Raw genomic sequence first — 17,185 nt, 5'->3', positions numbered from 1 at the left:
ATGCCAACAGGGCTGCATTTTAAAAAGATTCAGTGGTGCACTCTGAGCAGTCATGTATTTCCTTCATTCTTGAAGCCATTCTCCTACATATGGTCAGAAATAGCGCAATCTTGTTGTGTTTTGTTGCTGGAAATACTATTTAAAAAAAAAAATAGGTGCCTTAGAATGAACCTGCCAATGTTCCTCCTTTTCCTTGTCTAAAACATGATTGAGTAATCCATGTGGAAGCCTTGCTTCTCTTTCAAAGCTCCAGGGAATGAATGGCCAGGAGGAGGCATGGAGGAGCACTCTGAGGGTGGGAGGACATGCTGTCAGGCTACTTACCTCATTCATTTATTAAGGTTATAAACACTGGGGAAACTATTCCTGCTCCTTTTTGCTGTTTTTGCTTGCTCCTTCACCTCCAAAGTGAGCTTTCTTTCAAAAGGTGACAGAGGACCCGTTGGCTACAGATCTGCAGAAGCCCAAGCAGTTCTTGGAGCTGTTTAAAGGATTAAGCCTTTGGGTAGCTCCTGCGTGTTCAGTCCTTGGCTCTAGCTTGCTCTGCCTACTCCACAGCACGCTGTTCATGATGCTCAAGTGCTACACAACCCCCTTATCAAGAAGAGGGGGAAGGGATAACGTTTGTCTGATTGAAGTCTTTGTAGCAGACCCTGTTGATGCCAGTGTGCTGCCCCTTTGCCTGGACTGAAGGCAGCGTTTCACCTGCACCTTTCAAAAATAAGGTGCGTTATGTGGGGAGCACCTAACAGTCTTAATCTTTAAGGTTAAATGATGCTCAAAATTTTTGTAGAGGGTGGGGAAAGCTAAATTTTGAAAAGCCTCTAGTATTTTCTGTTGGTCTTCCTGGGAAGCCATGAGGCCAGTACGTGGGGGAAGAGCTCATTCCGCACAACGTGGTTAAATCAATGTTCACACAGTAGTCTCACAAAACAGTAGAGTCCTTTGTACTAAGGAAATATATCATCATAGGAAGCTAGCGTACTGATTTCTGTCTGTGCCAGTTCCTTGAGAATAAAACAAGTTGTTCTTACTTGCTGTGCTTAAGCATACAATTAGGTGTATTTATTCTGTGCAAAGCAATTCTGCTTTGGAGCATGGAGTTCTTCTGTACATCCAGGCTAGGAAACGAGGAACAAAAAGGGCATAAGCCTTCCTGCTCTCGGTTATATGAATCTGCAGTCTTGTAGTCTTAAATGTGAAGATTATAACATGCATTGAGTCACCTGCTCCGAAGAAGCCCTCAGCTGCGTGGGATGTGGACCTTCTCCATACTCACGGGAGATGCCGATGTGTACATACCTGAGTGTTCTAAGGCTCTCTAGCCATTGGTTACAATCTGACCTTTTCTGATCATTAGCATCTTGGTAACTGAGGTTGTTCAGAATCTTACATATGGAGGAACTAGGTTTTATACCTTTCGAATGAAGTTTGGTTTTTGTTTATTCATTTCTCTCTTTTTGTTTCTCTAGTGAAGCTGTGGTCTACCAACTTGGACAATTCAGTAGCAAGCATCGAGGCCAAGGCGAATGTGTGCTGTGTCAAATTCAGCCCCTCTTCTAGGTATCACCTAGCTTTTGGCTGTGCAGGTAGGTAAAAGAGTCTTTTGAGAAAGAAATGCTGTTTCTTCCTTGCTTTAAGCTTCTTACTTCTTCGGGAGACTTGAGGTTGGCTGCTGTACCCAGCAGAATTGAGGTGTCTTTGCAGTTAAAATGCCTCTGAGTAGGACTTCAGGTGTGCAGTCACCCAGAAGACATCGATGATACTCAAGTGTCAACTCTGTTCTGCAGTCTATCAGAGATAAAAGCTCACAATAGCAAGTCAGAGTGTGTTTATTGAGATAACTAAGGTGACCAGGCAAATCTCAGCTTTGTGAGTCTTAAAGCTAGGTTAACATGTTAACATGGTGGTAGTTGTTCTTTCTGATTTATAGCATTGCTTATGAAAGCTACAAAACCATACTGGGAATTTTAACTGGTTTTACCTGAGGCATACTGTAAAAGATTGGCTGTGCTTGTTTCCGATAGCTGCAACTGTAGTCCCTGTGGATGGGCTGATGTTTTCTAAGTCGGGCAAAGCATCTCTGTTAATGTTTTTTTTAAAGTAGTCAATGGGAAAGGCATGATGAGACTTTTATTCACTTAGGTTAAATAGGTTTTGGTGATAATACAAAGACTTGAAAGCAGAGCAGATATCACTTTGGGAGGAGACTGTCGTGCTATGCATGCAGAAACTGAAACTCAGAGGTACCTATTATAAATGTTTAACCAACTCTGCATTTCCTTTCTCCTCAGGGAGTTTTAATGTGCTTGTAACTAGATGCTCTGATGGCACTAGCTATCTCTGGACTTCGGGAGATATGTTGATCACATTCTTGCAACCACTGGTTTGCCATTTCATTTAGATGTTCCAATTTCCAGTCTGGTTCTACTTAAATTTTGACTCTTAGGAGAGAAAAAATAAATTTGCATTCTGATACACTGCAAAAATGGATTCAAGTTGGAGTGTAAAATATTGACTTGCTTGACAGGCATCTCGCTGAAGGTTAGTGAATTACATGCAAGAATAGAATTGAATTACAATAGCTACTAGCAGCATTTGAATGAAAGGGACTACCTGTGAGAGGCTCTAGGGAAAGATGAGAGCACCAGCTCCAAATGAATCAGCTGCTGATTAAAATAGATATGTAATAGCACCACAAAACAGAATTCTTCCTGATAAATCAGTAACTGGGATTCCTTCCCACCTGAAAGGCAGAGGGGAGACAAGGCACAGATAAATCTGTGAAGGTTTTCAGAGCTGTAGGGCACGTAAGATGAAAGCGGAGTGTCTGTATCCATCAGGCCATGCTTGTGCCTGAGGAACCTTGATGGTCTTGTCTTCAACAAGTTATTTTGGGAAAGAGGCGTCAGTGAGTGCCACGGGTTAGCGGGAAGTTTTAGATGACTACATGTGCGTTTTTGAGGTTTAGAGAATGCTGATGGTAAAACGGGACTTGCACTGGGGAAGAACATGTAGGAGGGAGACAGCAGATAAAATTTTTAAAAAGTGTTTACATCTGCTTGATGCTTGGTAATTAAGTTCTTAAATAAAAATTAAAATGGATATTTAACTGTGATTGCTGAAACAATTACATGAAGTAATTGAACTGATGGGAATGATTTCCCACAAAGGAATTGTAATTGATCTTTCAGCCATAAACACGTGAAAAAATAGCATGTGAAATTAAAAATCCTGGGGTCTTAAAAGGTGGTTTTATTTCTGAACTAAAAAATTCAGGGCAAAAAAGAGTTTATTTTGTTCTGTGTAGAGTATGAAAGTAGGCACTGTCCTGTTTAATGTGTTATGGTAGAGACAGGTTTTTTCTCCTCCATCAGTTTCAAATGATCTTCATTCAGTCTATGGAAAGAAGTGATATAACTTGTAAATAGTGTGAATTGTTATGTGAGCTCTAACATTCATAAAGGGTAAAAGCTGGTTTCTTTAAGCAGTATTAAAAAAAAAAAGATACTTTGGGCACGTGAATTTGGAGGTTCCTGTTAGCATCTATAGGAATAAAGATGAGCAGTACGAAACACTAAACACCAATTCATTGACCACAATAATTGGCAGTTTTAGAAAGTCGGCTTGTCTTTGCCTGGGCTTGCTCATTGAAGTTCCAGCTCTGAGAATGTCAACTACTTTCTCAGTGCTTTATCTAGCGATAAAGGAGCCGAGATTTCCTAACACTGCACTCACAGCAGAGTTTTGTGCAGTCTTTAAGCAGCAGTACTGCTCCTGTGTATGCGCCTTGTTCTATTTGTTGACTTGATGGAACTTACTGCTATATCTGTGTGTATATGCACTATGTCTTTGTGTATATGAATTCTTGTAGCTTAAGACTTGAGAGAAACAATTGATGAAATGGTTGGTGTGGGGAATTATTGGTACTTAGTATTTCAGAGATAGGAGGAGGAAGTAAATGTCTTAATACACCATTATTAAATTACTAAATGGACATACGTCAGTACCCCTTTCTCTGTATGCAGGATAGGTTGCAAGTTAGCATACCTTGTTTTAGCAATGCGATTTTGACTGCAAGTCTAGAATTTTTCAACGATAATCTTTAGATACTATGCCCCTGATTTTTTTCTCAATTTTCATTTCCTGCTTTTATCTTCTTGGAGGGTCTGTCTTCAACTTTCCCTACAGCTGCAATCCCTTTTTGTAAGGCCTTGTTCTTCTACACCTTGATTAATGAAATGTTCTGCTCTGCCCTTGACAAAAGCATCATGCCCACTTGTGTCTATCTATTCAGGATGCCTCTTTGAAGTCAGTTTTCGTAATCAGATGCTTCAACTAGACCAGCTTTCTCCTTGAATCTCTGTGCTGGTTCCCCTCTTGTGTTCTCGATAAAAACAGGATCATTATCTTAAGATGCTTTCTACCTTGTCTCAGTTTATGGATGATCCCTTCTCATTTGTTAGTAAAATGTTGATTCTTGGCTGACTTCTGCCAGTGTTGCTATACTGTTGTGCTTGGGTAAAATATGCAGAGAGGTAGCTTTGTACTTCCAGACTTCTTCCAATTTTGGAAGAATTCCCTTTAAGTATCTTTGTATTTCTCCAAAATTTCTGAAGGTCTACCAACACGTGGTACCAATTAAGTGAGCTGATGCAGCAGCCTGTTGAAATGGTCATCTATTTCCCCATGCTGAGTTCCTGGGCAGGTCCCTGCCCTTTATTAGCAGCAGCAGCAGAAGGTGAAGTGCCAGTTTTAAAATCTCCTGAGAAGGGCTTGATGTGGGTTGGAACTGAAATCTCTTGTAACTGTGGGTTTCGTGGTGGAAGCCTCTGCTTCAGTCGCTGTGGGGCTCTGGTTTAGATACAGCTGTGGTCAAAAGTGTTAACGCTGTGCTGCCATGTGGGGAATGCTCCTTTAGCATGAAGTACTGGCTGGGCTTCAAGTTCGATGAATGGAAAATGCTGCTTTAGTTGCTACTATAGAAGCAAATCCCAGGATTACCATCTAATATCGGTGATAGATGTTTCTTCTTTGGGCTCTTTGCTCTGAAAGCTTTTAGATGACCAAAAGATCATTTTTGTGGCTTAAAACAGAACAAATGAGCAATAAACTGGAAGTGGAGCCTAAAAAGGAGAGAAATGAATATTTGGTTTAGGAAATAATTCTCCTAAAATTCGACAGGCACTTCAGGTTAGAAGAAAGCTATCACATCTGACTGCAACTTGATAAAATCTGTTGCAGTGGAGAGGGCATATAAAGAAGAAAAGATCCTTTTTGTCTGTTACTTCAATAAAATATTCTATTTGCATGCTTACTGAGTTGAAACATTGTGCAGTATAAACTGTAATCACTGCCGAATACAAAATCAGGTAATTTTGTGGTCTTTTCTTTTTAAAAATAGATAGAGCTTTATCCTGAAATTAGCTATATAAATCATGACCGAAGTTGTTATTGTTCTGCCTCAGCAGCAGCACTGATGCCCTCAACCTATATATTTTCTAGCCGTACCGTTTCCCCTCTTTAAAAAAAAAAAAAAAAAAAAGGAGGGGGGTGGGGGCTGCAAATACATGCAGTTTGCAGCTTGAATGGTCAAGTTATGCAGCCCGGGTGAGATCAGACTGTCTGCGAACTCGATGAGCTAAGCATAGCTCTTGGTAGTAGCAATGCTTTATGCCGGTGTGCTGTGATACTGTCAGCAGCTACCACTGACCTTTTATTTCCCATATATTATGCAGAGATCAGATCATCAAAACTTCAGATTCCCAAGTTCTTACACTGGATGTGTCTTATTGAATGCTATTTTTTTCCCTGTAGGACCCACAAATCTGGTAGGTTGGTTTGGGGGTGAGAGGGGCTGCTCAGTGCTGCGCAGATGTGAGACAGAGACCGCCTGCTCTCCAAGACTTTCCCAAACAAGTGGAAGCAGTACAGGCAGATGGAGAGGTGCAGCAGAACAGCTATGACATATTCAGAGATTAATGGCTTCGTTGAGTGAGTTTTAACCGTGGTCAGGTCTCACTGCATTGTCATAAACTGTTGACAGCATGGGTTCAGGTGAACTGACCTGGGAAAACACAGGACAGTGTTGATTTATGTTGACTTTAATGCTTACCTAAAATTACAGCCTCAGAGTTCAAGACCCTCTGCGCTGGGGAAGTCTCTCCCTAGTGCTGAGGCTTTTACCTTTCTCCTGTTTGTGCATTTCTTGCCTGTTCTTTCTCTTCCTCATTCCCTTCCCTACTTGTACAATGCTGCTGCACCAGAACGCTTCCCAAGAATGTGGTTGGCCTTCCAAGATGGTTTTGCCCTTGCCTAGAAGGTTTTGCATGCTATTTAAAAATCTTGCACCATCTACAGCATTACAGAACGGTGTCGTACTCTGGCTTTGAACACTGTAGCCTTCCATTTGTTGTTGAAAGGCCACAAAACTAATGATTCTGCTTCACAGCACACAACATGAAAAGGGCTCCTGTTGCTATGTCAACAGCTTTGTTTTGATTTTCAACTGTTCCCTCACCCCTTAAAATCTCTGCACAGCCCTGATGCACTTACAGTTCAGGGTCACATGTGGCTTCTTTATCAGCATCATTCAATTTTGCTAATATACTTGGTGTCTAAGCAGGACTGCTTTGGAGACCATCCTTGTCCAGTGAAATATTGATTTTTTTTTTTTGCTGCAGTAACTGGAGCAGTGATTTCTCTTTTCCAAATATCTCTCTGTAGAGGTAGCCTTTCATGCTTCCTCAGATCTGGGTGACTTGCCTGCCTTGTCACTCAGCTTAGGAGAATGATGTGATATTAATGACCAAGAAGGCAGTATGCCTTTTTGGAAGTGATTTCATGTTTTCCAGCTGAAAGCAAGGTCCTACCTTAATAGATTATCCAGGGTAAGTACTTCGCTCTATCGAAAACCTGCAGTGACTCAGAAAGAGTCCATTTGTGTGAATACATGACATGTTTAGGGTGGAGTTGGGCAGCTTCTTTGAGCTTAAGCTACAAGATTATCTTTAGCACGTGAATTGAGTGCAGTATTCAAATGCACAGGCAAGGGTCAGGCATTTCCTCGAAGCATGTGCCTGAAGTTCACAGCAACGCCTCCAAATTGAGCCTTTCTGAAACTGGCACAGCACGCAGCAGTCCAGGACTTTCCTGTTAGGTCTGTTGGGCTTGATGTCCATGGTGTCTTACTTTTTTTGTGGGTATTCTGCAAGTGTACTCTAGTCTGTGATTTCTGAGGTTGTTGGCAAGGAAAGAAGGGGACAAGGTCCATGATTCAGAAGTACACACTGGACATCTTGGGGGCTAAACTCATTCCGGAAACCATGGCAAGTGCTTCATTTATTGCAGCCTTTGAAAGCACCTACACCACCTCTTCAATCTGCTGAGGGTCCTTTGGTCAAAACCACAGATTCCTTCAGTGGTAGCAGTCATATATCTGTACTGACAGTGCACGTGTTGGGGGAAGTGCTGAGCTTAGTGACGTTGTTCAGTTGAGAACATGGTCGTGAAGGTTTGATTTTAAAATGATCCCTCTTAAAAATGATGCTGGGATGCAATATAAAGTGAAGTATCAACCTGCCTTCTGCTGTCCTGATGCATGTCTGAAGACTCTTTGTGACTCAGATCAGACTTGCTTGGTAGATCAGTCTGCTGCTGCTTCTGGCATGGCAAAGAAAAGAACTGCAGCCACACGGTGTTACCAAAACCGATGATGTTTGCAGTGAAACCAGCTTGCCTGTTCGTGCCCGTCTGAGGCCAGGTGAGTCTCCGTGTCTTCAGGCCGTGCCGCAGCGTGCCTTAGTGCTGAGGCTGCTTCCCAGCAGGTCAGGAGGGGACGTGAAACTGCTTGCAGGCATCCAGGAGATATGTGCATGAATTTCACGCAAACTTCAGAATTTAAAAGCTTATATAACTTTATGTACACAGAAAACATTCTCTGATTTGTTGGATAAGGCGTTTGCAATAACGAGTGAGTCACATTATAGAGACCTACCGGGAGTTACCAAACTTTATCCTAGAGGTTGTCACACTTCAGTAACAAGTGAACAAATAAAATGAACTCAAAGCTCCATTTGATTCTCTGGAGAAAAGGATAAATCTATCAGTGGCAGAAATGAGCGTGCTAATTGTTTGCTTAAATATTCTTTTCCTGACATTTTGTCTTATGACTGGTGCAGAAGTCATTTAGTCAACATTACAAAATCCAAATTAAAATTGAAATGAGCCTTGAAATTCAGGAACAGAACAGGCAAATCTGAGATTCGTATTTTCCTCCAACTCCCAAATTGTTCTTGCTACTAGTTGTTGCTGCGTTCCTAGGAGTTTAACCCATTTCACACTTGGAGTTTGTGAAGTTTTTCTGGTAGCTCAATTGAAAGGAATTGTTTGTTGGAATGGCATCTTCTGTAGAGCATTACTGTGGTGCCTCCTTTTCAAGGTGCTGCATAGATGAACCATTCCCGTCTTTTATTTGGGTACAGTGCAGGATTACTTTACAACATATGCTGCTTTTTCCGTACAAACTGGTGAAAATTGTCGCACTGCATAGGAAAACATGTAACCTGCAAATGCAGCGTGGTCTGTCATCTAGAAGGCTTCATTTCATAGCATCTGAGCTTACACGTGGTTTTTAAGAAGAGAATTTTTAAATGCTTGGACTAGGTTGAGAGCTCCCCTGGAGAGGAACTGTTAGCTGTTTGTAACTGAAGCTGATGACAAAAAGTAAGGCTGTAGATGCATGTACAAACCCAGCACCCCTTCACGTGGCTTACTTCATTGACTGGCTAGATCATAGATTGCCTCTCTCCCACATTGGATACCTGTGTAATGTCATGTAGTCTTCCCATGCTTATTTCATAATCTGCATACCCCACCATATCTTTAGTGGGGCTTTGAAGCTTCAGATGAGAATGCTTCAACCAATATTACTGGTCGGGACAGTATCTGTTATATCCATTTATTCCAACAGTAGTGGAATCTGTTTTGAGAGCAGTTTAGGTGATGAATCAATGGCCAACTCCAGAACCTGGTAGCAGGAGGCTTATGTCTCCTCAGGCTAGTTAAGCACAATACAGTACTGGGCCAACATCAGCTTTGAGAGTTTGGCCAACTCGTGTCCTCAGCTGCTCGTTGTAAGGCACGTGGCAGCAGTCTGCATGTTCCCTAGAGCCAATTTGATTGCTCTGAAGCTTGTTGAGTGGTTATTGTATGATGTTCAATGATACAACAAAAACCCTAAAGCTGTTGCTTCATAGACATACTCGTAAAATCTTAGGAGGATGTTTATTTTCATATCTATCTTTTTTTAACATCTCAGGTTACCTTACCTGCATGAACTCATCTCGAAGCATGCAGTCTTGGAGTCTGACTGCTGTTTCTTCCCTCCATCGCAGCTCCATGACCTGCAGTACTTGGAGTCAGTCAGTAGCCAGAGCTCTGGTTTGCAGTGAGACCAAACATTGCGTGCAGGAAGTATCTAGAATCAGGATCTAGAGCTGCTCTGCAAAGGAGGTAGAGCTGCTGGCTTTGGATCTATCCAGCAGTCACTGTACTAGTAAGACTCCTGGTGCTCATGTGAGACGTTTCAGATCTTTGGAGATGTAGTCTGCATAGACAGCATGGGTTGGGGTACCTTTTACTATAAAATGACTGCTCTTCACATATTCTAGGTGTCATAAAACTCATTTTTGGCCATTGATACGCATGCATTAGCGGATACAGTCAAACATGTTCATAGTCAAGGAGAACAATAGGATTAAGAGTCTGAATAGTCACTTTTTCTCCATCAGTCTTAAAGAATGAATTCTTCTAAAAGTTGTAGGTTGTTACTGCTGTTGTCTAAATTAGTTTTGTAACAATGGTACTTCTGCCTTATCTGTACTGATTTTTTTTCCCAGCAATCTGCTAGAAAGCAATCTTTGAATTGCACACAAACCAGCTATCCCTTATTCCTGTGAGAAGGCTCTGTAGTTCTTTAAAACCATAAAGGTCAAAGTTTCAAAGGAGTTCTAGAGAAATCTGTTTTGCTTCCCTTCCCATCTGAGCCCTTTTTCTCAACTGATTAAGATCTCTAATGCTTTATGTCTCCTCCTTCTCACCTTAATATGAGGCAAGTTGCTTAGTGGAGGCTTTATGGGCTGCTGTGTCAAAAGCTTTTGACAAGTCAATAAAAAATGTCCCCAGTGCATAAAGACCATTATCCATACCCCTGCAAATGTCATCTGTAACTTCAAGCCATAGGGAATCTGTTGAATACGAAGGTTAAAAACCCAGTTGGCAGTTCCCATCAAGGCTGCTGTTCCCTTCTTATGTTCAGTAGAGGGAGATATAGATCTTCAGTGAAATGCTAGTGTTGATATACATTAAAAAAAAAAAAGGTGCAGTTGGTGTTAGTAAGAGATTAAAATCACTGGCTGAAGCATCGTCTTTACTGTAGAGCTCTGGCAAAATATATCAAATGCTAACCTGTAGCCCCCTGCCATCACATCCCTGAGCCTTTCCTTGGTAGAGTGGTTATTGTGCTGTTGGTTTTGCCAGGGATGAAGCTGAGGCTAGCAGATGTGTTGAATACAACTGCAGCTCTCTTGAATTCAGCTTTCATGGAGGTGAGCATTTCCCATGCTGCTTTTATCATCCAGTCAGTCATACAGAACACCATCAGGCATTTCCTTCTCAAAGCTGTGCTTTGCCTTCATTTACATGGAAAGCTGAGATGGATTTGTGTTGGGTTCCTGAAATATGATGGGCAATTGCCTTCAAAAATCATCTGTATCGCAGTGTGGGAAAATGAGATTGAGTTGTCAGAATGTAGTCATCCCCAAACACCTGTGTGTCTTCCTTTGCTTTTGAAATCTTCAGTCTCCTTGCTAACATCACTGGTTCTGTGGCGGCTTTACTGAAGATATATTTTCAGATTTTGCCACCAGCAAAATAAATCATACAGACCTTGCTTAATGTTGTATACTTCCCAGAGCATGATGTAAGGGAAAAGCACATGGAGGAGTTCTGACTTACAGGGAAAAATCTCTTGAATGCTTTTCCAACCTCTGGTCCATTTTTGTGTGGCTGTTGAACACTTGTAACACCTATGAAGACAGGGTATGTGGGAGCTCCCTGGGAGTCTCAAACAATGGTGTGTTTGAGACCACTTGTCTAGACAGAACTCTGATAGCAAACATGAATGAAGTACTGCATCCCAAATTACGTCGAGCACACACACAAAATACAAAATAAGGACATTGTTCCAGTTCACTGCTGCAGACCAGAGCGTTGCTCCTTGAATAGATTGCCAAGATTCCCCTGGGGCAAAAGAAGATGGTTATTCAGAGAAAAAATGTCCTTTTACTGCTAAGGGAACTCAGATAAAAATAAGAGGTAAAGTAAATGTGTCAAATGGATAATTCTGACTTAGTTACAGAAATTACAAGTACTTTGGTTCTGTAACAAAACTATAAATACAAAGCTATATCCAGGAAACATTTTAATTGTGCCTGTAACAATGACTGTATTGGGGTAGATTTTTCTTTTCTTTTGTTGGTTCTCTTGAAGGGAAGGTACGAGCAGGAAAAATAAATATCAATTGGCTTTGCCCGTGCTGTGATGATCTTCCAATAGGGAGATGTTAGGGTGAGATGGTTTTCTCTGTTCTCTCCTCATGTGATTTGTCGTGCTGCAAGTGGAAAACAGCGCGGTGCGTTCTTCAGCAAAATGCTTTGCACAGTTTGGTCTGCCAGAGATTCTTTGCATCAAGCTGCATCAAACCCATTTTTAATCTCTTCACTTACAGTAAGGGAAATGGTTTGTAAAGAGGACACTGATATCAACTCACTGTCGATATTTATCTCATTTCTTCTTCGGAAAATTCTTGCGTTAATTTTCATTGCAGGGCTTTGTTCTCTTGAATTCAAGTCCACATTGTTTCCTGTGTTTAATGCATTGTCTTCATTCATTTTCCCAGAGCATCCATGTCCTTTATGTAGTGGAAACTGTCACGTTGTCTTCTCTCCCTGAAAACGCTTGTGATAAACCAAAGCCCGTACTGATCTTAGCCCATTCTGGTATTACTCTGAGTGAAATAAATCTCTCTTTATAGTGCTTTCTTGGCTGGAAGGCTTTCTTGCCGTTCTTTCTTGAATGCCCAAATAACATCTTGCCTGTCTGTTGCTATAGTAAAGACCCACTTTTTCCCATACTCTCTCTTCTGCTCTGGAGAACACCTGTTTTTACATGTCTTGGTGAGTTGTATTATTCCCAAAGCTGGAGTGTTCAACTCTGTCCACAGTCAGTCTTCTCTCCAGAGCAAGACCCACACATGGATGGTCAAACTCCACTCCTACCTCTCTGCTGTTGGGGAAACTTCACTTCATTCATGACTTTTTTTTTTGACCAAAGCCACCTCAGTCACATGAATGCATGTCTTTAAGTGCTGTTGTTTGGTATTACAGACTCTGCAAAAGTTAAAATTCAGTAGTTCTTCATCTTCCTTTTTTTTAACTAGTAAGAATAAACTTAATTACAGGAGAACAAAGGTTGCATGGCAGTACTTCTTGCCTCCTCCAGCATGTGGGAGTAGATAGACAAAACCCGAAAGATCTGAGAAGACAAATGCCTTATCTTTCTTATGTCAATAACAAATAGCTTAAGCAAATTTGGATTAAAAAAATATTCTTCCTAATCCTTTGACATAAGAGCAGTCTTCAGGGCAGCCAGTACCAGGGAACAGTTTGCAGAATCTCCATCTTAGGAGATGCTCAGAGCTTGACTGACTAGGACTTGAGCACAGTTACTGAACTTGAGTTGAACCTAACTTTGCACGTGACCATCCTCTGAGCAAGAAGATGATCTGGTTGGAAGAGACCTCTGGAATCCATCTCACATTGTTCTATGACTTTAAGGGCACTTGAGTAAAGGTGGGTTTTAATCCTTATGCAGAGTGCAATTTCTGATTAAGTTTGTTTTGACTTTTTCATAATTAAATCCTGAGTTGTTTTTTGACCAGCCTCTGAGGAAATCGCTGCCGTTGGGGAGGCTCTGTTTCCTGGTGTGGAGATAGAAGAAAGTGGAACCTCCCCAGTGGACTTTCTACCTTAATAGTTTTCAAGTTACTCTAAGTATGCAGCTTGTTAGATGGCTTTGAGGTCAAGAGTAGCGCTGAGGCTTTTGTAAGTCTCCTCTCAAAGATCTCTTAAAAGTTTTCATCTTCAAGGTTTGGGCTCTGATAGCAGCTCTATCTTTCCTCAGATGTTTGAGGAAGAGCAGTGCTTGTTTATTTGGCCCTTGTTCAGGTTTATGTAAGGACCAAGGCATCCAATATGCAAAGCTATCTCTTGAGTACTGCAATACAGCACGCTGTACTTCAGTGTGCTACTGTTGATTTGAGTTTTATTTTGAAATCAGTATTTAAAAATTGGGATGTAGTCCCTTTTTATCTCCTTCCTTTTGCTCTGTACTAACAGAAGAGTTTTCAGCAGTGAAAACTGAGGTTGTAAGCTTCCTGATTGTTTCCTTTTTTTCAGTCTAGCCAAAGACTTTACCTCTGAGGATGCAAGCTTGCTTTTTGTAGGGAGAAATCACATTCAGCCTAGCAGAAAGACTTCTGTTTAACTCGTCTTGATGTTAAAAATCAGTTGTTCTGTTGGTTGCTTGTGTCCATTGAACAAAAATTCATTAAGGTGTCTTGCCCTTCCCTTTTTGGAATAGCACTCATGGGAGTGATAATGTGTGCTCTTTCTTTTCACCCACACACTTGAAACACAAGGTTTTGTTTGAGCCACTGGGCTTAGGACACTTGAAGGCTTTGGGATGTGTTTCTGTTTAACTCATCTAGACAATTTGTTCAGCAGCAAGAAATAATTCTGGGTAGCCTTAAAGCCTTCAGTCTGTCCTTTCTGTGTGCTAAGTATTCTTGTACACTTCATATGCAGAGGAGAAATAAGTGAAAGGGAAGCTCAATTCCTATAGTTAGATGTTTAAATATAAATAATTGGATTTCAGTGAATTCCTTAAATATTTATTGAGCAGTGGATGCTTCCTTCGGGATTTCTAAAACCATTTTTTAACCATCAAATGTAGAAATAGAATCAAACTCCACGAAATTATGCCTCTCATCTTTCATTCTGAAGATACCGTGTGGGCTTTTTGGTACCATTTTATTAAGGGTTACTTTTTCTTTTGTTTCTTCATAACCTGACTCTGGGAGAGCACAGGCATCTTGCACCAACTTCGCCTGGCTTCAGTTTTAATGCTGCTGGACAAGTCATTTAATAACCCTCCTCCGCCCCTCGCTCAGACTTGTATTGGTGTCTCTGCTTCTTACTGCCTACATGCAGGCTTTCGTTACGGTGAAAACAGGCAGCCTTGGATTGAGATTTGAATACCGGGGAGAAAAACAAACAGACAAAACTGAGGGGATAATCAACCACTGACACAAGATGCTAGATAAACAGGGTCATTGCTATCAAAGAAGCATGAGGGAAACATACAAGGCTGTGTCCTACCCTGGGCTTTTGTTTCAGCAGAACAGAGGCAGCATGAGGCGAGCAGGACTGCAGGCAGCAGCTGGAGCATTTATATAGAAAATGAATTTGATCCCTAAGTTTGCTATTGAAGATCTTGATTATTTAAAAGAAAACAAAAGTTCAGAATGTGCTTTGGTAACAGAAAACCTCTAATAGACCTTAGTAACATCTGGTTTGCTCTGCTCCGACTTATTTTTATGGATATGGGCATTTCTTGGCTGTAACGTTCATGTGCAACATAGCAGCGAGCACCACTTGCATTCTCAGGCATATAAGCACTTGAAAAATGAGGGCAATGTAAATTACTTACTTTTTGAGTAGATCAATAAGAGAAATATTGAACGGTTGAGAAATACGCATTTCTGTATGAAGTAAGAAAAATGGTCATTAGTTCTTCTGCAATCCCGTTTTCCAGAGGAGAGCTACAGGACCTTTGCGTGCGTCTCTTGGGGCTTTCTAGTCATTACATCCCTTGAATATAAAACTGTTGCATTGCAGGTAAATTGGTGTTTTGCTGCCCATCGCTTGATGATATTCCTTCTAGTAAGTGGCTCTTGGGCAAAAAAAAAGCCTTGGAGGGCCTGTAAGTAACTCTAGGGTAGTAAATGTTGGTGGTGAAGGGGGGCGAAGTACATGGCATGGAAGATGAAGGTGGCTCAGAATTGCTGGGTACCTGCGGAGTTGAGTTGCTCTGCTTCAGTTTGCGGGCATCGCCACCCCTGCGGGACCGGTGCTCGGTGCAACCCAGCAAGGTGCTGCTGTGTGGTGCTCCCTCCTAGCCCTTCCTGCAGAGAGCTTGCTTTGGAGTTGCTGCTCCTCAGTACGTTTTAAGAGTTTTGCACTAGGCAATGTGAGCCTCGAGCCTTCTAGTAACAGCTACTTTGTGAATTTTAGTAACAAATCTCCTGAAGAGTAAGGGAAATCACTTTTGGCAAAACATGGACTTTGCCTCTTTTGTTTAAACAGCAAAAAATCCAAGAGCAATTACATCTTTTTTGAACAGTCCTAAAATTATCTAAGATGCTGCTGGCTCCATTAGCAATTCCCAGCTCTTTTCAGAAGTTTTTAACCTGATTTCCTAAGATTGTGGAACCACATCATCGGGTTGTTCACTGGACCCCCTCCCCTGCAACCAAGCAGAGATGGAGACGCTCATCTCCTCGCCTTGCATGCTGCAGAAGTGGCCTTCCTGCCTGCCCTGCTCCTGCCGGCTGGAGCCTTGGGAATTTATGAGCTGATAAGCAGTGAGCGATGCCAGCCTCTGCTGACATGGGCTATATTTTCTGAAGAGGCTGCGAGATCTTTCGGAAGTTTTGTTGGGCTTGTCAGCACTTGTGGTAAAAAGTCCGAATTTGTGATTAGTTGTCACTAGGCAGCTCGAAGGTGAGAGCGTAGCCTCCTTCAGGGAAGCAAGCAGATCTGGCAAAGCACTATTTAAAAACTCGGACTTGTGGTCTGTGACCTCTCAGCAGCAGCAGCAGAGCTGAGCTGCTCTTTTTGCCTTTTGAGACCATTAAAAAAAAAATAGACATAATATGGCCTGCCAGAGAGAATTGGGATTCAGGAGGAGCGGCAGCAGGACTCTGTCCTGCTCAGCTTATGCAGTGACATTGAACTGGATGAGAATTGCTTTGGAGTGTTTAATTTGTTCCGGTATGTATACATGTTCTTTCCCATTATGTATATTTCAATTAAGCCAGAGCACAAAAGAAAAAGTAAAGCAGTGAGTTGTTGCTGCCCAAGGTTAGGCGTGAGACTTTTAACTGTGGAAGCATTGTTTTCAAGCTGAAATTATTTTAAGTGAGTTTTCTGGCCAGGGATAGAAACTGTAGAGCTGAAAAAAACCAAACAAACACTGAAAGTCGATTATAATGCTGATGGTTGAGTGGTTGAGGAGCAGAATGAGAAGCAAATGAGCCTGTGCGTGCTGGCTAGCAATGAAACGCATGCACTTTGTGGCTTCTAGAAACGCTGAGGGCAGGAGCAAATGGTGTTTAAGGAGTTTAGGAGCTACTGCAGAGTTTGGGAACTGTTTGTCCCCTCAGTGCCCCCCCCCTTTTGCTGACTGCCAGCTGGGAGCAGGACTGCCCCTTCTCGGAGCCATGTTGAGCGCCGTGCCCCTGATGCTGTCCTCGTGGTCAGCCTCAGTTCATCCGAATGTGCCCCACGAGGCTCCTGCCAGCCTACCTGGGAGTTGTATTTTCTCATTAGCTTCGTTTTCAGGCTCTCTGCTTCCTCAGCAGATGGCATTTTTATCTTGTTTTCGGAAAGCCCATATGGCCTAAAAGAGAGAGTATCTCTTTAACTGTAAAACACGACCACCTGTTCGGGTTTTAATGAATGCAGCAGGCATAAGTCTTCATACATCTACTTAAAAATAGCTGCTTCGGTTGAATTAAAAAAAAAAAGCACCGATTGTGAGCCAGTGCTTTGGCTGCTGAAATAATCAATTAATAATTAAGTGGCTAATTTTAGAACCCCCTGGCCTTGCCATTCCCTTGTGCTTGCTGTGCTGAGAGCAGGCAGTGATTGATGGCCCTGCCGGTGCGGGGAGGCACGTTGTGCTGGGGCCAGCTGCCAGCGGCCGTACAGCTGTTCGTGGTGATGTTCAGAAGGCAAGTGCAACTTCACGGCCCTTTACAGCAAATGGCCTTGGCTTTTCCTGC

General features: G+C 42.0%; 1 protein-coding gene across 6 annotated transcripts in view; it reads left to right on the top strand.

Moving 5' to 3' along the window:
• COP1 (COP1 E3 ubiquitin ligase) overlaps positions 1-17,185 on the top strand; it is a 133,438-nt gene that overhangs the window by 70,661 nt on the left and 45,592 nt on the right. For all 6 annotated transcript variants that reach the window (XR_013954233.1, XM_080601948.1, XM_080601946.1 and 3 more), the window contains exon 15: positions 1,473-1,589. Coding sequence is in view for 5 of the 6 variants with exons in the window: in XM_080601948.1 (XP_080458074.1) it covers positions 1,473-1,589 (117 nt within the window). In the remaining variant the exon portion in view is untranslated. The remainder of the gene's footprint in view (positions 1-1,472; positions 1,590-17,185) is intronic.

Source organism: Anser brachyrhynchus (assembly GCF_964034855.1).
Source record: "Anser brachyrhynchus genome assembly, chromosome: 8".
NCBI classification, from domain to species: domain Eukaryota; kingdom Metazoa; phylum Chordata; class Aves; order Anseriformes; family Anatidae; genus Anser; species Anser brachyrhynchus.
This window is presented reverse-complemented; position numbering and strand designations above follow the sequence as displayed.